This window comes from Salminus brasiliensis, chromosome 18, assembly GCF_030463535.1.
Source record: "Salminus brasiliensis chromosome 18, fSalBra1.hap2, whole genome shotgun sequence".
In the NCBI taxonomy this organism is placed as follows: Eukaryota; Metazoa; Chordata; class Actinopteri; order Characiformes; family Bryconidae; genus Salminus; species Salminus brasiliensis.
Window position 1 is genome coordinate 33,963,222 of NC_132895.1, and position 24,734 is coordinate 33,987,955.

The following is a 24,734-nucleotide window of genomic DNA, read 5'->3' on the forward strand; positions in this document are numbered from 1 at the left end:
AGGAAAGCTCTGCTGGAGGTGGAGCAGGGTGGAGGTGTCCCAATACTTTAGTCCAAGTAGTGTATGAAGTTATCCGCTGCTCCTCTGAGGCCTTTCACAGTCAGGGAGCGAGACCCAGCCAGGCCGGCAGCCGTGATTGAAGCCCCCGCCTCCCGGCTCTGACCGTTTGTCCACTGTGTGTTGTCTGTGGTGCTGCAGAAGAGTGCGGCGCTGTGCATCGGGGAGGAACAGCCCAAAAACTGCTTCACGGAGCTGCAGGTGCTGAAAGGACATTTTGACATTGTTCGATTTCTGGTGCAGATTGATGACTTCAGGTAAGCAATCCTCTCCTCCATTTCTCTCTCTCTCTCTCTCACACACACACACACACACTCTCTCTCTCTCTCTCTCTCGCCAGCTCGGTCGACCTTGTGATTGACAGCTAAGCCTGAGCTAGATCCTCTCCAAAAGCAAACTTACAGAGCGTGACAAGAGCTTAATCATCAGAGCCGGGAGAGTTTTAGAGTGTGTGTGTGTGTGTGTGTGTGTGTGTGTGTGTGTGTGTGTTTGTGTGTGTGAACCTCCTGCCCAGCTTCTACCCTTCACAAAACACCTATCACCTCTGCCCCCCCCCCACTCCCCCCCCCTCCACAACCAGAGATGCATTAAAGCTAGTCCAGCTATAATGGTGTGTGTGTGTGTGTGTGTGTGTGTGTGTGTGTGTGTGTGTGTGTGTGTGTGTGTGTAATAGGAAGTGCAGTAGAGCAGACAGGACTGGATTCTACAGTGAACTTCCCTCCCTGCAGCCCCAGACCTGCTCCTCCCCAAATCCCCCTAACAAGAGAAGTTTAGCTTCTTCAATGTTCTCTAGATGTTTCTTCCTCCTCTTCCTCCTCATCCTCATCCTCCTCCTCATCCCCCTCATCCACCTCATCCTCCTCCTCCTCCTCCTCATTTTTCCTGCTGAACTGACCGTTCTCACTGCCTGATATGTAGGTCCGCCCCTGGACAGCCCGGAGCCGCTGGACCCAGATCACTAGTGCTCTGTAGTTCAGCTGCAGTGGTTCTAATGTTATGGCTGATATGAACATGAGCAGAACTGTGAAGCTGAACCCTCAGTGCGGTTCAGACTCAGTAAGTCTTCAGATGGAGTTGGGATAGTAACTGAGTTTGTTTGTTTGTTTGTTTGTTTCTCAGGTTTGCTTCTGCTGGGGATGACGGCATGGTGCTGGTGTGGAACGTTGAGGTGGGAGATCTTTATTATTATTATTATTATTATTATTATTATTGTATAAATGTGTATAAATCTGTTTACACACACACACACACACACCGACCAGCCACTACATTTGCACCACCTCCTTGTTTCACCTCCACTGCTCAGGACCCCACAGCACTGACCCCCACAGAGCAGGATCAGTACCGGCCCGTATGAGACAGAGGGACTGTCTCATTGTGCCGTGTGTGTCTGTGTGTGTGTGTGTGTGTGTCTGTGTGTGTGTGTGTGTTTCAGACTGGAGAGCGGTTGCTGGAGTTACGAGGTCACACTCAGCAGATCACGGCTATGATCCCGTACACCTTCGTCAGAGGAGGAGGAGGAAAAGCTCACACTGCGCTCCTGACGGCCTCATCAGACCGGACACTGAGTGTATCCTTACACAGCTGCCTCCCGCCTCTGAGGGTGGGTCCGGGGTGTAAACGCACGCCTGTGAGCTGAGGCTCGGGCTGAAGGAATCGGATCACAGCGCTGCGCTGCGTGAGGTCGGTGTGAGGTCTGATCTGATCTGATCTGTGTTGACATCCTTAATGCTGACGCAGCTGTGGGACCCAGACACTGGAAACCGAGTGCAGACGGTGTCTGATCTACAGTCCTCTGTGAAGGTACAGCGTCTGATATCTGTAAAATGTAGCTCGGTTTACACAGATACACTAAATGGACAAAAGTGTTGGGACACCTCCACCCTGTTCCACCTATGGGAGCTTTTATGTGACGTCCCGTTCCAAACACACAGGCATTAATCTGGAGCTGGTCCCCCTCTGCAGCTCTACCAGCAGCAGCAGCAGGTCTGGAGCTCTGCTGCAGTTACTGAGTCAGTTGGAGGCTTTTCTGCACTCTGCTCTGAGCTCAGCACTCGGCCCTGACCCCGCTCTGTAACTTTACGTGGTCTGACAGACACTCGGTGGCTGAGCTGCTCTCTGTGAGCTGTTCCTCCTAAACTCTTCCACTGTTCAATAATAACACCACTCACAGCTGATGGAGGAAGATCTAGGAGGGAGGAGATTTCACCAGCTGACTTGTTGTTATTGAACGGGACTGAATCAGACACCTGAATTCTAGGATTAAGTGTCTCCATACTTTTGTCCATAGAGTGTGTGTATAAATATTTGTGGTCCACTTTGCAGACTGTTTGGTGATGGTTACAGCGCCCCCCTCAGTCTGTCTCCTCTCTGCAGTGTTTACTGGTGTTGAAAGGTCTGGATCTGTGGCTCTCTGGAGGGAACGAGCTGTGTGTGTGGAGCAGAGACTTCCAGCTGCAGTGTAAGACCGTACATCACAGAGATGCAGGTACACACACACACACACACACTCCTTATTAAACACACACACACACACACACTCCTTTATTGAGTTCAGACGTTCTTCTCTTGGTCTGTAGGCATCACTGCGATGGTGGACTTACCCAAGAACTGCATTGCTGCGGCCATGGACAGAGAGATCGGTACGTGGAAGAGCTGTGTTTATATAGAGTGTCTACCCTACTTACAGAGCGTACACACACACACACACACACACACACACCTACCTACAGAGCGTACACACACACACACCTACCTACAGAGCGTACACACACACACACACACACCTACCTACAGAGCGTATACACACACACCTACCTGCAGAGTGTACACACACACCTACCTACAGAGTGTATACACACACACACACACACACACACACACACCTACCTACAGTGTGTATTCACACACACCTACCTACAGAGCGTATACACACACCTACCTACAGAGTGTATACACACACACACACACACCTACCTACCTACCTACCTACAGAGCGTATACACACACACACCTACCTGCAGAGCGTATACACACACACCTACCTACAGAGCGTATACACACACACCTACCTACAGAGCGTACACACACACACCTACCTACAGAGTGTACACACACACCTACCTACAGAGTGTACACACACACACCTACCTACCTACCTACAGAGCGTATACACACACACACACACCTACCTACCTACAGAGCGTATACACACACACCTACCTACAGAGCGTATACACACACACCTACCTACAGAGTGTACACACACACACACACACACACACCTACCTACAGAGTGTATACACACGCACACACCTACCTACAGAGCGTATACACACACCTACCTACAGAGTGTACACACACACACACACCTACCTACAGAGTGTATACACACACACCTACCTACAGTGTGTATTCACACACACCTACCTACCTACAGAGCGTATACACACACACCTACACACACACACGCCTACCTACAGAGTGTATACACACGCACACACCTACCTACAGAGCGTATACACACACCTACCTACAGAGTGTACACACACACACACACCTACCTACAGAGTGTACACACACACACACACACCTACCTACAGAGTGTATACACACACCTACCTACAGTGTGTATTCACACACACCTACCTACAGAGTGTATACACACACCTACCTACAGTGTGTATTCACACACACCTACCTACCTACAGAGCGTATACACACACACCTACCTACAGAGTGTACACACACACACACACACACACACACACCTACCTACAGAGTGTATACACACACCTACCTACAGTGTGTATTCACACACACCTACCTACCCACAGAGCGTACACACACACACCTACCTACAGAGTGTACACACACACACACACACAGAGTGATGTCTGTGTTTTTCTGTTTCAGTTATTTTTAAGTTAAATCTGTGTGACGGGGAGAGGTCAGTCTTCGCAGTTCGTCACCTGGCTGACCACCATGATACGGTCCGAACACTCATCAGCATTAACGGTGATTAACACACACACACACACACACACACACACACACACACACACACACACACACACTGCTCAAGGGCTCAACATTGGAAGTTTGCCAAGCCTGGGTATCGAACCAGCAACCCTCCCAACCATAGCCCAGCGCTCTAACCGCTGCATCACCACTGTCCCGCCCCTAGATCTGAGCAGAACAGACTTACCTTTAGGTTACAGCCAAAACATTATAACCACCAGATCTGAGCCAAAACATTATAACCACAAGATCTGAGCCAAAACATTATAACCACCAGATCTGAGCCAAAACATTATAACCACAAGATCTGAGCCAAAACATTATAACCAGATCTGAGCCAAAACATTATAACCACCAGATTATTATAACCATAGATCTCGATGAGCCAGAACATTACAACCACAAGATCTGAGCCAAAACATTACAACCACAAGATTATTATAACCATTGATCTCAATGAGCCAAAACATTACAACCACAAGATCTGAGCCAAAACATTATAACCACTGGATCTAGATGAGCCAAAACATTATAACCACTCGATCTGAATGAGCCAAAATATTACAACCACAGATCTGTATGAGCCACAATATTATAACCACTACATCTAGTTGAGCCAAAACATTACAACCACAAGATCTGAGCCAAAATATTATAACCACCACATTTAGATGAGCCAAAACATTACAACCACTGGATCTAGATGAGCCAAAATATTACAACCACAGATCTGTATGAGCCAAAATATTATAACCACTACATATAGATGAGCCATAACATTATAACCACCCAATCATTATAACCATAGATCTAGATGAGCCAAAACATTACAACCACAAGATCTGAGCCAAAACATTATAACCACTGGATCTAGATGAGCCAAAATATTACAACCACAGATCTGTATGAGCCAAAACATTACAACCACCAGATCATTATAACCATACATCTCGATGAGCCAAAATATTACAACCACAAGATCTGAGCCAAAACATTATAACCACTGGATCTAGATGAGCCGAAACATTACAACCACAAGATCTGAGCCAAAACATTATAACCACCAGATCATTATAACCATACATCTCGATGAGCCAAAATATTACAACCACAAGATCTGAGCCAAAACATTATAACCACTGGATCTCGATGAGCCAAAACATTACAACCACCAGATCATTATAACCACTACATCTCGATGAGCCAAAACATTACAACCACAAGATCTGAGCCAAAACATTATAACCACTACATCTCGATGAGCCATAACATTACAACCACTGGATCTAGATGAGCCAAAATATTACAACCACAAGATCTGAGCCAAAATATTATAACCACTACATTTAGATGAGCCAAAACATTACAACCACTGGATCTAGATGAGCCAAAATATTACAACCACAGATCTGTATGAGCCAAAACATTATAACCACTACATCTCGATGAGCCATAACATTATAACCACCAGATCATTATAACCATAGATCTAGATGAGCCAAAACATTATAACCACTACATCTTGATGAGCCAAAACATTACAACCACAGATCTGTATGAGCCAAAATATTATAACCACTACATCTAGATGAGCCAAAACATTACAACCACAAGATCTGAGCCAAAACATTATAACCACTACATCTCGATGAGCCAAAACATTATAACCACCAGATCATTATAACCACTACATCTAGATGAGCCAAAACATTACAACCATAAGATCTGAGCCAAAATATTATAACCACTGGATCTAGATGAGCCAAAACATTACAACCACAAGATCTGAGCCAAAACATTACAACCACAGATCTGTATGAGCCAAAATATTATAACCACTACATCTAGATGAGCCAAAACATTACAACCACAAGATCTGAGCCAAAACATTATAACCACTACATCTCGATGAGCCATAACATTATAACCACCCGATCATTATAACCATAGATCTCGATGAGCCAAAACATTACAACCACTGGATCTAGATGAGCCAAAACATTACAACCACTACATCTCGATGAGCCAAAACATTACAACCACAAGATCTGAGCCAAAACATTATAATCATGAGATCTGAGCCAAAACATTATAACCACTACATCTAGATGAGCCAAAACATTATAACCACCCGATCATTATAACCATAGATCTAGATGAGCCAAAATATTATAACCACTACATCTTGATGAGCCAAAACATTACAACCACAAGATCTGAGCCAAAACATTATAACCACTACATCTAGATGAGCCAAAACATTACAACCATAAGATCTGAGCCAAAATATTATAACCACTGGATCTAGATGAGCCAAAATATTACAACCACAGATCTGTATGAGCCAAAACATTATAACCACTACATCTAGATGAGCCAAAATATTACAACCACAGATCTGTATGAGCCAAAACATTATGACCACTACATCTAGATGAGCCAAAATATTACAACCACAGATCTGTATGAGCCAAAACATTATAACCACTACATCTAGATGAGCCAAAACATTACAACCATAAGATCTGAGCCAAAATATTATAACCACTGGATCTAGATGAGGCAAAATATTACAACCACAGATCTGTATAAGCCAAAATATTATAACCACTACATGTAGATGAGCCAAAACATTATAACCACCAGATCATTATAACCACTACATCTAGATTAGCCAAAACATTATAACCACCAGATCATTATAACCATAGATCTCGATGAGCCAAAACATTACAACCACTGGATCTAGATGAGCCAAAGCATTATAACCACTACATCTAGATGAGCCAAAACATTACAACCACAAGATCTGAGCCAAAATATTATAACCACTGGATCTAGATGAGCCAAAACATTACAACCACAAGATCTGAGCCAAAACATTATAACCACTGGATCTAGATGAGCCATAACATTACAACCACTGGATCTAGATGAGCCAAAATATTACAACCACAGATCTGTATGAGCCAAAATATTATAACCACTACATCTAGATGAGCCAAAACATTACAACCACCATATCTGAGCCAAAACATTATAACCACTGGATCTAGATGAGCCATAACATTACAACCACTGGATCTAGATGAGCCAAAATATTACAACCACAGATCTGTATGAGCCAAAATATTATAACCACTACATCTAGATGAGCCAAAACATTACAACCACCATATCTGAGCCAAAACATTATAACCACTGGATCTAGATGAGCCAAAACATTATAACCACCAGATCATTATAACCACCAGATCATTATAACCATAGATCTAGATGAGCCAAAACATTATAACCACTATATCCAGATGAGCCAAAATATTATAACCACTACATCTAGATGAGCCAAAACATTACAACCACCATATCTGAGCCAAAACATTATAACCACTGGATCTAGATGAGCCAAAACATTATAACCACCAGATCATTATAACCACCAGATCATTATAACCATAGATCTAGATGAGCCAAAACATTATAACCACTATATCCAGATGAGCCAAAATATTATAACCACTACATCTAGATGAGCCAAAACATTACAACCACCATATCTGAGCCAAAACATTACAACCACCAGATCTGAGCCAAAACATTATAACCACTGGATCTAGATGAGCCAAAACATTATAACCACCAGATCATTATAACCACCAGATCATTATAACCATAGATCTAGATGAGCCAAAACATTATAACCACTATATCCAGATGAGCCAAAATATTATAACCACTACATCTAGATGAGCCAAAACATTACAACCACCATATCTGAGCCAAAACATTACAACCACCAGATCTGAGCCAAAACATTATAACCACCAGATCATTATAACCATAGATCTAGATGAGCCAAAACATTACAACCACTAGATCTAGATGAGCCAGAGCTTTATAATCACTAACCGCTGCATAGATTTAGACTAGCCAGAATATTTTAAGCACTGGATCTACATCTGAGCCAAAATATTATAACCACCAAATCTAGAAGAGCCAAAACATTATAACCACTAAATATGAGCCAAAATATTATAACCACCAAATCTAGATGAGCCAAAACGTTATAACCACCAGATCTCAGCCAAAACATCTAGATCTAGATGAGCCAAAACATTATAACCTCTAGATTTGAGCCAAAACATCTGAGCCTGTTAAACTGGTCTGCCTCCATGTGGCACTACAACAGCTCCCTTTGCAGAGGTCTGAGGGCTCTATTCTGGAGTCAGTGGTGTTGGTGGTGGTGTTGGTGGTGTTGGTGGTGGTGTTGATGGTGTTGTTGGTATTTGAGTCGAGTTGTTTTTGAATCCTGATTCTCAGACAGCCTCTTTGCTAGTGGCTCTCATATCGGTGAGCTCATCCTGTGGGACTCCCTGGATTGGACAATCCAGGCTTATGAGCTTATTCTGTGGGAGGAGCCGCCAGGAGATGGCCAATCGGAGATCAGAATGGGCCAGCAGAAACAGACTGAGATGTCCATTCAGCACCTGACTTCAGACGGAGAGGTGGGTGGGCCGGGCACAGTGTTTTTCAGTGCTTTGGATTTGGATAAGTTTGAGTGAGCCCATCCTTCAGGTTCAGGTCCTACATCTGGAAAATGGAAGATGTGCTGTACTGCCTGACACGGCTCTGCCTTCAGCTGCGGGGGAGGTTCTTAATGACGTCATGTCTTCCACAGCTGGTGGTTGCAGCAGTAGGCAGTGGCCTGTATGTGTATAACGCAGTGATGAAGACGGTGGTGGCCTACAGGAAGGTCGCACATGACTCTGATGTTCTACACACCATGCTGCTGGACAACGGGTACGCATTCTCCACCTCATAACATACGCTACATACAAAAGTTTGTGGACACCACTTCTAATGAATGCATTCAGCTACTTGATCTCACTAACACTCTTGTGGCTGAATACAATCAAATCCTCACAGAAATGCTTCTCGTCCAAAATCTAGTAGAAAACCTTCTTCCCTGGACAGCAGAGACAGTTACTCCAACAAAAGTGTAAGAGTTCAGTCCACACCGCCAGTCACCAGCAGGGGGCCAAGGTGGTGTAGTAAAACAGCAGCTCTGAAAACTCCATTTCCCAGAAACCCCAGCGCTAATTACAGCTGATCAGTCACACCTGCTGGGCTCAGCATAAAAGCTCTCCCAAACAGAGGCTCAGTGCTGCACCTTTGTAGAGGGGCAGACGGTAAACCGGTAAAGAGGAAACCCAAAGAAAAGAACAAGAGTCAAGTCAAGAGTCAAGTCAAGTCTCAAGTCAATGATCCAAGTCAATGATCCAAATCAATGATCCAAGTCTCAAGTCAATGATCCAAGTCTCAAGTCAAGTCTCAAGTCAATGATCCAAGTCAATGATCCAAGTCTCAAGTCAAGTCTCAAGTCAAGTCTCAAGTCAATGATCCAAGTCAATGATCCAAGTCAACGATCCAAGTCTCAAGTCAATGATCCAAGTCAATGATCCAAGTCTCAAGTCAAGTCTCAAGTCAATGATCCAAGTCAATGATCCAAGTCAATGATCCAAGTCTCAAGTCAAGTCTCAAGTCAAGTCTCAAGTCAATGATCCAAGTCAACGATCCAAGTCTCAAGTCAATGATCCAAGTCAATGATCCAAGTCAACGATCCAAGTCTCAAGTGAAGTCTCAAGTCAATGATCCAAGTCAACGATCCAAGTCTCAAGTCAATGATCCAAGTCAACGATCCAAGTCTCAAGTGAAGTCTCAAGTCAATGATCCAAGTCAATGATCCAAATCAATGATCCAAGTCTCAAGTCAATGATCCAAGTCTCAAGTCAAGTCTCAAGTCAATGATCCAAGTCAATGATCCAAGTCTCAAGTCAAGTCTCAAGTCAAGTCTCAAGTCAAGTCTCAAGTCAATGATCCAAGTCACAAGTCAATGATCCAAGTCAACGATCCAAGTCTCAAGTCAATGATCCAAGTCAATGATCCAAGTCTCAAGTCAAGTCTCAAGTCAGTGATCCAAGTCAATGATCCAAGTCAATGATCCAAGTCTCAAGTCAAGTCTCAAGTCAAGTCTCAAGTCAATGATCCAAGTCAACGATCCAAGTCTCAAGTCAATGATCCAAGTCAATGATCCAAGTCAACGATCCAAGTCTCAAGTGAAGTCTCAAGTCAATGATCCAAGTCAACGATCCAAGTCTCAAGTCAATGATCCAAGTCAACGATCCAAGTCTCAAGTGAAGTCTCAAGTCAATGATCCAAGTCAACGATCCAAGTCTCAAGTCAATGATCCAAGTCAATGATCCAAGTCAATGATCCAAGTCAACGATCCAAGTCTCAAGTGAAGTCTCAAGTCAATGATCCAAGTCAACGATCCAAGTCTCAAGTCAGTGATCCAAGTCAACGATCCAAGTCTCAAGTCAAGTCTCAAGTCAATGATCCAAGTCAAGGATCCAAGTCAATGGTCAAGTCTCAAGTCAAGTCTCTGCATAAAAGCTCTCCCAAACAGAGGCTCAGTGCTGCACCTTTGTAGAGGGGCAGACGGTAAACTGGTAAAGAGGAAACCCAAAGAAAAGAACAAGAGTCAAGTCAAGAGTCAAGTCAAGTCTCAAGTCAATGATCCAAGTCTCAAGTCAAGTCTCAAGTCAAGTCTCAAGTCAATAATCCAAATCAATGATCCAAGTCTCAAGTCAATGATCCAAGTCTCAAGTCAAGTCTCAAGTCAAGTCTCAAGTCAAGTCTCAAGTCAAGTCTCAAGTCAAGTCTCAAGTCAATGATCCAAGTCAATGATCCAAGTCTCAAGTCAATGATCCAAGTCTCAAGTCAATGATCCAAGTCTCAAGTCAAGTCTCAAGTCAAGTCTCAAGTCAATGATCCAAATCAATGATCCAAGTCTCAAGTCAATGATCCAAGTCTCAAGTCAATGATCCAAGTCTCAAGTCAATGATCCAAGTCTCAAGTCAAGTCTCAAGTCAAGTCTCAAGTCAAGTCTCAAGTCAAGTCTCAAGTCAATGATCCAAGTCAATGATCCAAGTCAATGATCCAAGTCAATGATCCAAATCTCAAGTCAAGTCTCAAGTCAATGATCCAAGTCAATGATCCAAGTCAATGATCCAAGTCAATGATCCAAGTCAATGATCCAAGTCTCAAGTCAAGTCTCAAGTCAATGATCCAAGTCAATGATCCAAGTCTCAAGTGAAGTCTCAAGTCAATGATCCAAGTCAATGATCCAAGTCTCAAGTGAAGTCTCAAGTCAATGATCCAAGTCAAGGATCCAAGTCAATGATCCAAATCAATGATCCAAGTCTCAAGTCAATGATCCAAGTCTCAAGTCAATGATCCAAGTCTCAAGTCAATGATCCAAGTCTCAAGTCAAGTCTCAAGTCAAGTCTCAAGTCAAGTCTCAAGTCAAGTCTCAAGTCAAGTCTCAAGTCAATGATCCAAGTCAATGATCCAAGTCAATGATCCAAGTCAATGATCCAAATCTCAAGTCAAGTCTCAAGTCAATGATCCAAGTCAATGATCCAAGTCAATGATCCAAGTCAATGATCCAAGTCAATGATCCAAGTCAATGATCCAAGTCTCAAGTCAAGTCTCAAGTCAAGTCTCAAGTCAATGATCCAAGTCAATGATCCAAGTCTCAAGTGAAGTCTCAAGTCAATGATCCAAGTCAATGATCCAAGTCTCAAGTGAAGTCTCAAGTCAATGATCCAAGTCAAGGATCCAAGTCAAGGATCCAAGTCAATGGTCAAGTCTCAAGTCAAATAAAGTCAGTGGTCAAGTCTCAAGTCAAGTCTCTGCATAAAAGCTCTCCCAAACAGAGGCTCAGTGCTGCACCTTTGTAGAGGGGCAGACAGTAAACCGGGAAAGAGGAAACCCAAAGAAAAGAACAAGAGTCAAGTGAGGTCAAAGGTCAAGTCAATGGTCAAGTCTCAAGCCAAGTGAAGTCAGTGGTCAAGTCAGTAGTCAAGTCTCATGTAAAATCAGTGGTCAAGTGGTTTTCTTGATTTTGGAAGGGCAGCCTGTTTAAAGTGGGAGCTGAATCAGTTTCTTGGAGTGGTTTTCCTGCTCCTTTTCACACCTCCCCTGTGTTTCAGTGGGTTGCTGGTTCAAACCCGGCCTCCAGCAGCCTGAGCAAAACACACCCAATCGTTGTTCACCTTTCTGGTGATCCACTTCTTCAGTTTATTTATTTATCCCCCTCTTTAAAACAAACAAACAAATAAATAAATTAACCAGGAGATCTGCTCTGTCCACCCCCCCCCCCCCAAATCCTGTAACAAAAAGCTGGAGGAACTCTCTTTAATACCCTTGATTTCAGAATGAGCAGGTGTCCAAATACTTTTGTCCACACAGTGCATCATGGCACACTGTGCAGTCGTGTGTTCAGAAGCTCCTGACTGTGAGCAGGCTCTGCTGATGGAGTCGCACCGTGTGCTTGTGTGTGTTCTCTCCTAAAGACAGGTGATGTCGTGCTCTGAGGATGGCAGTGTTAGGATCTGGGAGTTGCAGGACCTCCCCCTGGCTGCAGAGCCCGCCTCCTCAGGTGAGCGGTCAGCTTGCGTGACTGACAGCCCTTCTTTACGATATCTGAAACCGGGGGAGCGGCTGCCCAGCGTGGCCCTGTCGCCCCTCCCATCCGGCACCCGCGCCTCCCTGCTTCTCAGGTTCCGTAGTTGGCTATGGCTACTGGTAGTTGGCTATGGCTACTGGTAGTAGCCTGTCCCGGCACCCAGCCGCTAAATCCCTCAGTGAAGCGCAGAGGCAGCGGGTGTCCGAAGTGAAGGGCGAAGGGCCACGCGGGACAGCAAGGCTAAGAATGGTGCCATGTTAGCCTTGTGATTGGTCAGGGGTACATTTCCAGCGGGGGGCCCAGAGGGGCCCGATTTGGGTTCGGCTCCTCAGTGATACCCTCTCCCTGTCTCTATCTCTCTCAGGGTTTTTTGGAATGTTCGGGACGTTTGGCCGGTCCGGTAAGCAGGCCGCTGGCACTCCTGTGAAGAAGCTTCTGGAGGTTCCCGGTCTGCGTTCGCTCGAGCTGATTGGCGATCTGATTGGTCACTCTGGTGCTGTCCAGGTACTGGTTGGTTCATTGACTGGGTTTGAACAGCGGCGTGATTAACGTACCTGACCGCGTGAGGGCGCCTCGACTTTTCCAATTGATTGCCCGCCTCCCAGTGATCCTCTTCTGGTGTTAAAATTCCAGAAATTTCAGTGACACTTTTCTGACAAAAGTATTGGGACACCTGCTCGCTCATTCATTCATTCACTAACTCTTCTGAACTCAAGGCTATTAAAAAGAGCTGATCCTGCTTGCTTTTGTTGGAGTAACTGTCTCTACAGTCCAGAGAGTAAGGCTTTGCATTGCTGTGAGGATTTGATTGCATTCAGCTTTCTTTAGAAGGGATGTCCCAATACTTTTGTCCATATAGAGCGTGAAGCTCTGCTCGTACCGTGAGCGTAATCCTCTGAACTTCCTCGTGTTGCAGATGTTCCTGAGCTTCGGGGAGAAAGGTTTGGTCACCTGCTCTGCTGACCACCTGCTCATCGCGTGGAAGGACGGCGAGAGGGAGTCGCAGCTGCGCAGTCTGGCGCTCTTTCAGAAGCTGGAGGAGATGCAGGGTCTGTAGGCCGAGCCGAGTGTTCAGAGGGGGGGGGGCAAATCCAGGGGTCGCCACTTCTCTGTATATAGGGAACCTTTTGAGGGTCACCCTGAGCTTGGGATTCCTTGTCCTGCCAGTATTTGCCTGTGGATGCACCTGATGCCCTGATTTTATACACTTTAATTCATGATTTACATTTTAATTCATGATTGTTTGGTGTGAAATGATCATAATTGTGATGATAATTGAATATTTTACATTATTATTATTATTATTATTATTATTTTGGTTTGCAAATGCTTGCCCATTTTTTTGCACACTGTTTTTACTTGAAAGTAAAGTGATTTTAATGGAAACTGTCTGAATGTAAACGGATTAAAACAGCCTGCTTTGCGAGGAGGCCATGAAACAAGCCGGTTATTGCAAGTGTCTTTTAATGTGTTTCACAAATACAACGTTATTTTATTAAAGTTGAGTCAGCAGTGGATTCTCGGACAGAAATGAAAAACAACGTAGGCGGAAACTCCTCAGGTACGACCAGTGACTGTAGAAAGCAGGGACGTCGACCGGGACGGCTCTCAACAGTGAAGCCACCACAGGTCTAGCACCTCTGCTGGCTGGTTGCAGTATGATGTGCATGTAGCTCCGCCCATCCCCATCGGTTTCAATGAGAAAACAGCCCCGCCCATTCACCTCAATCTCCGGCAGTGTCTCGAAATTCCAGTTAGTTCTGCCTCTTTTTTTTATTTCCCCCAGAAATCAGTTTTTAACCCTCTAACTCTGCTCCGTCGTAAGAAGGCGGGGCTACACTTACGAATGCAGTGATTGACAGACCGACAGCCTGCAGCAGGACCTGCATGGCGCCCTCTCTCATGGAGGAGCTGCACTTTTACTGCTGGAGCACTGTTCCACTTACCGGACAGACCGGGAGTCCAGGGAGGGGGAATCTGCTGTGCTGAAAGCTCAGTGAAGACGGTCTGAGACACAGAGGCTCGGTCTAAATCAGTAGGCTAGTCTGGCTGTCGGTGGTTGCAGATTTGAGAAACGGACAGCGGACAGTTCTAGCATCGCTTCTGTAGGGAAGGGAAGGGGGCGGGATCACAGTGTCCATGTTTTCTACAGTCACTAGGTTCCACAAACAGGTCGGGTTCTCTTCATCAGCAAAACATAAAGTCCTTCAAAATCAGAAACGGAACAAATAACAGAATAAAAATGAACAGAAAAGTCTGGCTGACGGCGTCGCCCCTCAGCGTTCCTGCCCTCGGTGCTGTTGTTTATTTAAAAATATAGCTTATGTACATTTCTGCAAATACTATCGTCTGTTTCCCTGCTCCTGAAGGTCAGTGTAAAAATACAGCGATTGGCACAAACCCACGACCCGTAGGTTCACTTCTGCTAACGAAACTAACTCTGTACTGATACGGCGGGGACCACGCCCTCTGGTGGTGAAGCTCCTCCATTACACCATTCAAATTACAGTACTGCTACACACCTGTCCTTCCCCACACCTCCTAATAACGATGATGATGATGATCATAATAATGATGATGATGCATAGAAACCAAGCAATGACGGTCAATCAGGCGACAGCTGGGTGATCATGAAAGGATGAACAGAACAGGCGGTATCCATGGTAACATTCTCAGGATCCCTTTGCTATACCTTCAGGGTTGCGGAGAATACTGGAGCATTTAAAGCTATGAAACACACACACACACACACACACCTTCTCATGACCTAGCAGCACATGTACACACACTCCTTCACATGCATAGGCACACTTCACATATCAACACACACACACACACACACCGGGGAAAGAGTGACGAGGTGAACTCGTCAGGTAGCTGGATGGTGTTGGCACAGGGCAGTAGGTAGTCTCTCTGTGTGAGAGTGAGTGAGTGTGTGTGTGTGTGTGTGTGTGTACATTTTTAAGGCAAGTCTCTTAGGTTTGGTGACACACTCACACACACATGAGACCAGCTGGAGTTCAGCGAGCTCTTCAGAACCTCCCGTTCTTTCACTGATGTGTGGAAAGAAGGCCGACTGCATGTCCAGAGGCTTGATTTTACACACCTGTGGCTGACCGGGACTGAATCCGAATTCCTGAATTCAGTGATTTAAGAGGAGAAGTGTCCCAATACTTTTGTCCATGTTGTGTTACTTGCCGGACTGATGTAATATGCAGTCGCTGTCACACACGAAAAAAGGTAAAGGTGGAGTTGTACTGGAGTGTGGTTGGTGTGGCGCAACAGAGCTACTGCACCATGTGGGAGACCAGGGTTCGATTCCTGGTCTGGGTGACTGTGCTGCGCCTCACCAAAAATAAGAGTCCAGTCTCCTAACACGATGCCAGTAACCTGGATAAGAGAATCACCTAAACGCCACACATGTACGTGTACTAGAGGCTCAGGACCAAGTGTAAGTTCTGTCATTCACCACTAGAGGGAGACATGTGAGCAGCTACTGTAAGACACTGGTCCTCATTCTCCAATGTTCTCCTAAAGTCCTTAGTTCTGAAAGTCCTAACAGGAAGTCTAGGTCACTGTCCACTGTCCTCCTAAACTGGACACACCCCTAATAAGAAACACCGGGGAACATCTGAGTCTTTGACCTGGTATCAAAAGCCAGCACCTCTGCTGTGGAGGGTTCAACCCCCCTGGTCCCGTCTGCACCGGACGTCCTGCTACCTGAAGACTGAGAGGTAGCTCAGAGTGCTGCTGGATCGTCGTTTAGGGAGATGCACAATGATACGCTGTATGGACAAAAGTATTGGGACACCTACTCATTCCCTGTCTCTTCTGAAATCAAGGGTCCTGCTTCTGTTGGAGGAACTGTCTCTACTGTCCAGAGAAGAAGGCTTTCTACTAGATTCTGGAGGAGGAGCATTGCTGTGAGGATTTGATTAAATTCAGCATCAAGAGCGTTAGTAAGGTCAGGATATTGGATGATGATCATCACCCCCATCTCATCCCAAAAGTACTGGATGGAGCTCCACCATCATCATTCCAGAGAACACAGTTCCTCCACTGCTCCACAGCTCAATGCCTGGCATTAGGCAGCATGGAGCCGATAGGGTCATCAGTGTTGATCTGCTACAGGAAGAGTCCTATTCTATTGGCAGTATCTGTGTCAGCAATGGGTGCAGCTTAAAATAGCTGACTGAATTTATTAGAAGGGGTGTCCACAAACATTTGGACATGTAGTTTCTCTCTCTCTCTCCCTCTCTCTCACACACACACACACACACACACACAGGCTACTATGGAAACAGAACTGAAGAATGCTTGGGATGTTGAGATTCTGTCTCCCAGATTCTCTCTCCTAGTTTATCACACACACACACACACACACACACACACACACACACTGCTCCGAGGACTGTGAAGTGTGGGATGAAATGTGTGGGACTACGCTTCTCCGTACATTCATCTCCAGAAGAACCGTCTATTGATGTTTAAAAATAAATACAATCTGGCCTCTCTCACACACACACACACACACACATACACGCGCACACACACCAGCAAGCCTCGCCCTCCTCGTTACAGTAAGTGTCATGAATACAGTTTCAGTGGAAAGTGCTCGGAGATCTCTACAGTAATCTCTGACAGTTCTTTTATTGACTCCACACGCCGCTCCAACCCTGACGGGGAAGTGAGGCAGAGAGCAAAGCTTGAGCCCCCCCCCCGGGAATGCTGCAGGTCTACACACACACACCCACCCCTCGGGGCTTTCTTCACATCAACAGGCCGAGAACACTCCAGGCCTGGCGAGGACTGCGCCGCGGGGTTTACTTGAGCTCAGACTCGAGCGCCGGCGTTCGGACGTTTAGCGGTGTTGAACAGACTGGGTTTCATTTCCAGTCAAAGCGACCGTTAAGATACAGAGACAACGGGACCCCATGTGATACCCGGTAGACCACCAATCAAGCAGAAATCAGGATTAAGAAATCAGAAGGAACAGAAATCACAAGCTCCACTCTCGCGTCCAGTTCCAGAGTCCAGACCTCAGCATCACTGAACGTGTTAGGGAGGGTCTGGTGGCCAGAGGCAGCTTCTAAGACTGAACTTCTTTTTGTTGTTGTGTGTTTAAAAGAAGCTCACTGCACCACGTTTAACAGATGAGGCGGTGCGGTGGATCCTCCTGCGGATTTCTGTAGTGAGAAAGTGAGTCTCCTGAGAAGAACGGAAGCTGTACTGAAGGTAAAGGTGGAGCTCTGAACACTCCATCATCCGGCATTAGATGTAGTTTGGAATTCGCTATTAAATGTCTGCAGTTTTTTTTTTCCCTGATGTTCAACCATGAGGAGCTTGTGCTTAGTGGGCTGTGAATGACCGGACGGATGAATGGTGGTCTCAGACTTTTGCACAGTGCTGTGAAAGAGTGTGAAGGCAATACTGACTGTGGAGCTAATGTGCTCGACCTGGCTGCAGAGCCTCGACAGAGAACCTCCACTGCGAGCGTCCGGAGCTGGACTCCTCCGCCTGTCCTCCATGGCTTGAGAGAAATGTGAGGAGCGGCTCGATGTACAAATAAATACTGGACGAGTGAGCAGTGAGCTTCTGTAGACAAACCAAGCGGGGTCTCACTCACTCACACTCACACACACACACACACACACACACACACACACGTCACCAACACACACTCCTGCTTCCTGAGCACGCCACACGAGCCCCCCCTTACACGTTTCCTGTGTGTGTTCTACAGAGCATCTCTCTCTAGGTGCTGCCAGTCCGCAGGTAAAGTCCGTCTCATGAACAGAACAAGCTATGGGGTCGGACCCGTCCTCTCACTGGACTACCGCGCATCAGAGAGCGCGAGAGCCGGGCGAGAAAGGGGGAGGGGGTAGGAAATCTAGAGGAGGCTGGTCTGCTGCTAAAGTGCGCTTTGTCCTTTTCTCGGTTGTGTTGTACCCTTTGTAACCGGGGCGATTGTCGTCAGGGGTGGAGGCAGCGGCGTCACCGGGGGCGCACCTCCCGTGGACCGCTAGTCTACGTTCGGAGCAGGAACCATCGAGGGTCCGGCTGGCGTTCTGCCGTCACAGTGGGGAGGTTGATTAGAGAGATGCGCTACATTCATTCAGGTCCCCGAGCTTGACCTCTGACCTTTGGCCTCAGATGGGGGGGACGGGCAGTCGGGGACAGTCTGGGAGGTCATGGTGGGGGCGGCGGCCGCAGGCTTTTACATTTCATCTCGTCCAAACTCTTCCAGTACTTGTAGTTCTCCGACAGGTGCTCCATCAACCCGGGCAGGCCAGCAAACGCTGAGAGAGAGAGAGAGAGACAGTGAGAAACAGTGGGAGAGAGAGAGAGACAGTGAGAAACAGTGGGAGAGACAGTGAGAGGGGAAGAGAGAGAGAGAGAGAGAGAGAGAGACAGTGAGAAACAGTGGGAGAGAGTGAGAGGGGGAGAGAGAGAGACAGTGAGAAACAGTGGGAGAGACAGTGAGAGTGAGTGAGAGAAAGAGACAGTGAGAGACAGACAGTGAGAGAGAGAGAGACAGTGAGAAACCGTGGGAGAGACAGTGAGAGTGAGAGAGAGAGAGAGAGACAGACAGTGAGAGAGACAGACAGTGAGAAACCGTGGGAGAGACAGTGAGAGTGAGAGAGAGACAGACAGTGAGAGAGACAGACAGTGAGAAACCGTGGGAGAGACAGTGACAGTGAGAGTGAGAGAGAGAGAGAGAGAGAGAGACAGACAGTGAGAGAGACAGACAGTGAGAAACCGTGGGAGAGACAGTGAGAGTGAGAGAGAGAGAGAGACAGTGAGAGAGACAGACAGTGAGAAACCGTGGGAGAGACAGTGAGAGTGAGAGAGAGAGAGACAGTGAGAAACCGTGGGAGAGACAGTGAGAGTGAGAGAGAGAGAGAGAGAGAGACAGAGTGTAAACTAGTATAAACTGGTTTGAAGCAGAGGGTTACTGGTGTACTGTCCAGCAGTTCAACCCCTAGCACTGATCTCCAGCATTAAGATTAGTCAACAGTCTAGAACCTTACAGTACTACAGTAGAGTCTAGTACACTATTGGGACGGGACCGCTGGCGCCGCTCGGCTGTCTGGAGACGGATCTGCTGGAACTTAAAAACATGGAAATCTGAGATTCCTCCTTTTATTTCAGAACAGAGCATCAGCAGCGTGAGTCACATCTGACTGACACGCACACACACACACACACACACACACACACACACACACACACACACATTCTCTCTCTCTCTCTCTCTCGCCCCTCAGTCAGTCGTAAAGTTTCCGTGACATCAGCAGAGCAGTAAATAGGCTCGAACTCTGGGGGGAAAACTCAGTGGGAAACTGGACAATTAGCCCCTAAACACCACCCCCCAACTCCAACCCCAACTCCAACCCCAACTCCAACACAACTCCAACTCAACTACACACCACCACAACTCCATCCCCAACACAATTCCAGCTCTAGCACAACTTCTCTCTCTCTCTCTCTCGCTTGCTCACTCCCCCCTCTCTCTCTCTGGGTAAAGTGCTAGAATGGGAAAAGGATGGGGGAATGTGCAAAAGCAATAAACTTCCAGTAGTGGCTAATTTCAGTTTAGGCTAACTTTAACCCCGGCCCCCGACCCGTGCAGGAGTATGAGCCAATGGGAGACCACAGGGCCGGCTGTTGACTCTTCTGTTCTGTCTGAAAAAGAAAGATTGCTCCAGGGCACTCTGTTCTCCAAACGCACATCTCAGCAGGACCGTCTGTAATCTCCTGGTGTTTACTTCTCCGTGGAGAAGAACACGGCGAGCTGGAGGTCTGCGAGGGCGCTACTATATATACATGGGAGCTGCTGCTCACAGAAGGTCATGTTAGAATGACTCACATCTGCCAACAACAGCCCAACCCTGCCGTCAACAATACAACCCCGGCGGCTCCTTACTGATGGACTACAGCGAAGCCAGGCCTCCACCCAGCTGTCCAGCGGAATCCTGCAGAATCACTGAAAACGTCGGGAGGAATATGGCGCGAATGCGTCTGTGGCTCCAGACATGCTGTTCCGGCTTTCCAGCCTTTATATTATATCAGAACAGAACTGAGGCAGAACACACCGCAGTTCCACAACAGTCCCGAAAGCACACAATCCACCCCAGGGTTTAGCTCCAGCTCTGCTCAACTCCAATAATGTCTGTTTTAAAGGTTCTCTTCTTCTGCAGCTAGGTGCAGTTACACATTCTCACCAGAGAGGGCAAATCCCAAACCCCCAAAACTTACAGACTACCGCTTTAAGCCCAGAAGGTGCCGTGTTCTACACACTCCTCCAGACCTATATCTCTAGATCTACTGCTCCAGATCTACTCCTCTAGATCTATTGCTCCAGACCTACTCCTCCAGATCTATTGCTCCAGACCTACTCCTCCAGACCTACTCCTCCAGATCTATTGCTCCAGACCTACTCCTTCAGACCTACTCCTCCATACCTACTTCTCTAGACCTACTCCTCCAGACCTACTTCTCCAGACCTACTTCTCCAGACCTACTCCTCCAGACCTACTCCTCCATACCTACTTCTATAGATCTACTCCTCCAGACCTACTCCTCCATACCTACTTCTCCAGACCTACTCCTCCATACCTACTTCTCTAGATCTACTCCTCCAGACCTACTTCTCCAGACCTACTCCTCCATACCTACTTCTATAGATCTACTCCTCCATACCTACTTCTCCAGACCTACTCCTCCATACCTACTTCTCCAGACCTACTCCTCCATACCTACTTCTCTAGATCTACTCCTCCAGACCTACGTTTTGGGAAATAAGAGCAGATATTCTCATTTATTGATCTCAAACCTAAATGTCTTCAGTGTAAAAATAAAAGGACTGACCTGTCATACGTTTAGAGGGTACTGAGTGTGTGTGTGTGTTTACCGTCCCACGCGTCGAACATATCTGTGATGAAGTAGTCGATGAAGGAAATCTGGGATTTGGGAATGCTGCAGGTGTTCCGGTCAAACACTGGCATGACGACAGGCAGCCCCTGTCTTTTCTCTTCATCCGTCTATCTCACGCACACACACATACACATACACACACAGACACACACACAGAGTTTAGTAAAGACTGAGGAGAGAGGCTACATCAATTCTCAGAACAGGATCAGGATATCAGGAGTCATTACTGTGTGCTGTGGCTGAACAGTCGGTGTCCAGGCAAGACAGAAGCTTTATTGATCCTAAGGAATTTCAGGCATCCTGTAGCATGTCATACAGTAAATAACCCAGTTCTACACCAGGGGTTTAAAAAAAACTGACATGTGGAAGTTTCTCAATATTAGTTTTGCTATAGTGTAAGGGTGGGAATCTCAAGACAGAGCTGCGATGCTAAAAGTATACATGTACAAATCTGTGTATCCGTGTGTGTATCTGCGTGTGCACCTGGGCGAAGTACTCCTCTGAGATGCGGCCTGCCCACTCAATGCAGAGCTGCAGGGGTCTGCAGGGATTCGCCACGTCAGCACATTTGATCATCATCCTCTTTATCAGCAGACGATTCTCCGGAGAGTTCCGCATGTTGGCCTGGCCCTCATTGTCGCTGCCATCGCTCTGGGACAACACACACACACGCGCACACACAATTTACAGTCACAAGAGCATGGTTATACGTTCGCACACAGCCGAACAGGGTCATAACCTACATCCAACCAGATAACTCAGATCTCCTCTTACATTAGAGCTAGACTCCTCAATGGCAGCCATAGGCTTGTTGATGCTGTTGACAAACTTGTTCACATGCTCAAAATGCCTGGTCATCTCTGTGGCCAGCACCATGTCTATGATCGCCTGCCTCAGAGTCCGAAACTGAGTCCTGGAACAAGGAGAGAGAGAGAGAGAGAGAGAAACTGTTAGTGGGTCAAGTCATTCGTTTAGAGAGATTTACCCCTTCAGACCCCCTCAACCACCACTGCCAAGCCTCTGAGAGATTCCTCCGGACCTTCCGTCCACGTTTATGCAGAACCTGGTGGTCAGGTTACTGAGTTTCAGCGGTCACTATCAGGTCATTATATCTGGACGCCAATTTAATTTCCTAAAAGCTGCTTTGAGCTGCACCCATTGCTGACACAGATGTGCAAATGCACACACACAGCTTGTCTAGTACCTAACGCCAGGCGTGGGCTATAGAGGTTTTATAAAGCCCCTCAGCATTGAGCTGTGGAGCAGTGGAAGAGCTGTGTTCTCTGGAGTGATGGTGGTGGAGCTCCATCCAGTACTTTTGGATGGTGTGAGGTGGGGTGCTGACCGTCCATCTAACATCATGACCTCACTAACAGATGCTCTTGTTGCTGAATGCAATCAAATCCTCACAGCAATGCTCCTCCTTCTCCAAAATCTAGTAGAAAGCCTTCTTCCCTTGACAGCTCTTTTAATACCCTTGATTTCAGAAGAAGCAGTGAATAAGTAGGTGTCTCATTACTTTTGTCCATATAGGGTATATCCGTATATTCGCTCTGGCCCTGGACTCCTTCTAGTATAAGGCACAGGCCAAGGCAGCCAATCAGAGCAGAGAAGTGCTCACGTCCATATACTGTGGAAGGATTGGTTGTGGGATGGTGTAGTTCTCATGTAGATACTGTGTGTGTGTGTGTGTGTGTGTGTGTGTGTGAGGGAGAGAGAGAGGGTTCCAGCAGGTTATTTCCTGGCATAAAGTAGGAATCAAAGGAAGAAATGAACATCAATAAAAGACGTGTTCTCTTTGATGTTGTTATGGTTTCTAGTTGATTATGGTAAGCTGAAAGGAATTTTTATGAGTGTGTGTGTAAGTGTGTGAGTGTGTGTGAGTGTGTGTGTGTGTGTGTGTGTGTGTGTGTGTGTGCGCACGTACCTCTCCATGTTCTTGAAGATATTGCACTTGCTGTCTCTGACGGTCAGCTGGAAGGCGAGTGCCGCGTGGTGGCTCTCCAGCACGGCTGTGTCGTTGTACAGGATGGCCAGTTCGCTCCCGGCGTTACACAGGAACGAGTTCGTCCGGCCCGGGTGGTCCACGTCGTGAACTGTCGCCGCTAGCAACGCTGCTATCTCGTCCAACTGGTCCAGACTGCCCTGAAAACCCAGATCACAGTTCACCTGCAGCTCAGAGTCCATGTGCGTGCTGAAGCCAGTACAGGTGTGCCGTGCTAGAAATGAAGTCACTGTGTGTTTGAGGTGGTGGTAACTTCAGGCTCCTGCAGGTGGCGCTGCACGAGGATGATGGTGCCACAAATACCTGTGGGCTGTGGATCCAGCAGAGTCTGAGTCTGATGCTCTGAGCTAAGCAGACTCAGGCAGAGCTACTGGATGTTCTAAGCACTTTATTTTAATACATTTCCTCAGATTTCCTCAACATTCCCGAGTTTATCTGGACAGCGTGTTCATCTGGCGGTGCACGGGCACGGATGACCTAGCAGTGAGCACTTTGTGGTTGCGGCCAGTTTTCATTACATCACTTTAATATAAAAAAAACTACTTCTGAAGACTTTAAAACTGTGTTCTAATATTTCAAATATCTCGAGTGTGCTGCTGGGTCTGCTCGTCGCTCAGGAATTTCACTTGTTACCTGTAATAATGGCACCTGTTTGACCTCGTTATCTGTATAAAAGACACCTGTCCACAACCTCAAACAGTCAGACTCCAAACTTAACCATAGCCAAGACCAAAGAGCTGTCGAAGGACACCAGGAAGAAAACTGTAGACCTGCACCAGGCTGGGAAGAGTGACTCTACAATAGGCAGCAGGCTGGTGTGAAGAAATCAGCTGTGGGAGCAATTGTAAGAAAATGGAAAACATACAAGACCACTGATAATCCCCCTTGATCTGGGGCCCCACGCAAGATCTCAGCCTGTGGGGTCAAAATGATCATGAGATCGGTGAACAGAAATCCCAGAACCACACGGGGGGACCTGATGAAGGATCTGCAGAGAGCTGAGACCAAAGTAACAAAGGCTACCATCAGTAACACACTACGCCGAGAGGGGCTCAGATCCTGCAGTGCCAGGCCCCCAATGTCCCCCTGCTGAAGCCAGTACAGGTCCAGGCCCGTCTGAAGTTCGCCAGAGAGCATATGGATGATCCAGAAGAGGATTGGGTCAACTTCAACTCGTCGTGTTTG

At 46.7% G+C, this 24,734-nt stretch overlaps 2 protein-coding genes across 4 annotated transcripts in view; one reads left to right on the plus strand and one right to left on the minus strand.

Annotated features, from left to right (window-relative positions):
* wdr41 (WD repeat domain 41) overlaps window positions 1-14,049 on the plus strand; it is a 14,823-nt gene extending 774 nt beyond the window's left edge. For both annotated transcript variants that reach the window (XM_072661487.1, XM_072661486.1), the window contains exons 3-14: window positions 199-314; window positions 1,177-1,225; window positions 1,493-1,627; window positions 1,798-1,860; window positions 2,434-2,545; window positions 2,637-2,699; window positions 3,973-4,074; window positions 8,398-8,582; window positions 8,756-8,877; window positions 12,495-12,580; window positions 12,972-13,111; window positions 13,524-14,049. In XM_072661487.1, coding sequence (XP_072517588.1) covers window positions 199-314; window positions 1,177-1,225; window positions 1,493-1,627; window positions 1,798-1,860; window positions 2,434-2,545; window positions 2,637-2,699; window positions 3,973-4,074; window positions 8,398-8,582; window positions 8,756-8,877; window positions 12,495-12,580; window positions 12,972-13,111; window positions 13,524-13,664 — 1,314 coding nt within the window. In that variant the 3' untranslated portion in view covers window positions 13,665-14,049. The remainder of the gene's footprint in view (window positions 1-198; window positions 315-1,176; window positions 1,226-1,492; window positions 1,628-1,797; window positions 1,861-2,433; window positions 2,546-2,636; window positions 2,700-3,972; window positions 4,075-8,397; window positions 8,583-8,755; window positions 8,878-12,494; window positions 12,581-12,971; window positions 13,112-13,523) is intronic.
* Window positions 14,050-14,064: 15 nt separating this feature from the next.
* The window catches only part of pde8b (phosphodiesterase 8B), a 44,116-nt gene continuing 33,446 nt past the window's right edge, over window positions 14,065-24,734 (minus strand). For both annotated transcript variants that reach the window (XM_072661501.1, XM_072661500.1), the window contains exons 18-22: window positions 23,472-23,689; window positions 22,319-22,457; window positions 22,028-22,195; window positions 21,522-21,651; window positions 14,065-18,906 (exon numbers count right to left, since the gene is read on the minus strand). In XM_072661501.1, coding sequence (XP_072517602.1) covers window positions 18,797-18,906; window positions 21,522-21,651; window positions 22,028-22,195; window positions 22,319-22,457; window positions 23,472-23,689 — 765 coding nt within the window. In that variant the 3' untranslated portion in view covers window positions 14,065-18,796. The remainder of the gene's footprint in view (window positions 18,907-21,521; window positions 21,652-22,027; window positions 22,196-22,318; window positions 22,458-23,471; window positions 23,690-24,734) is intronic.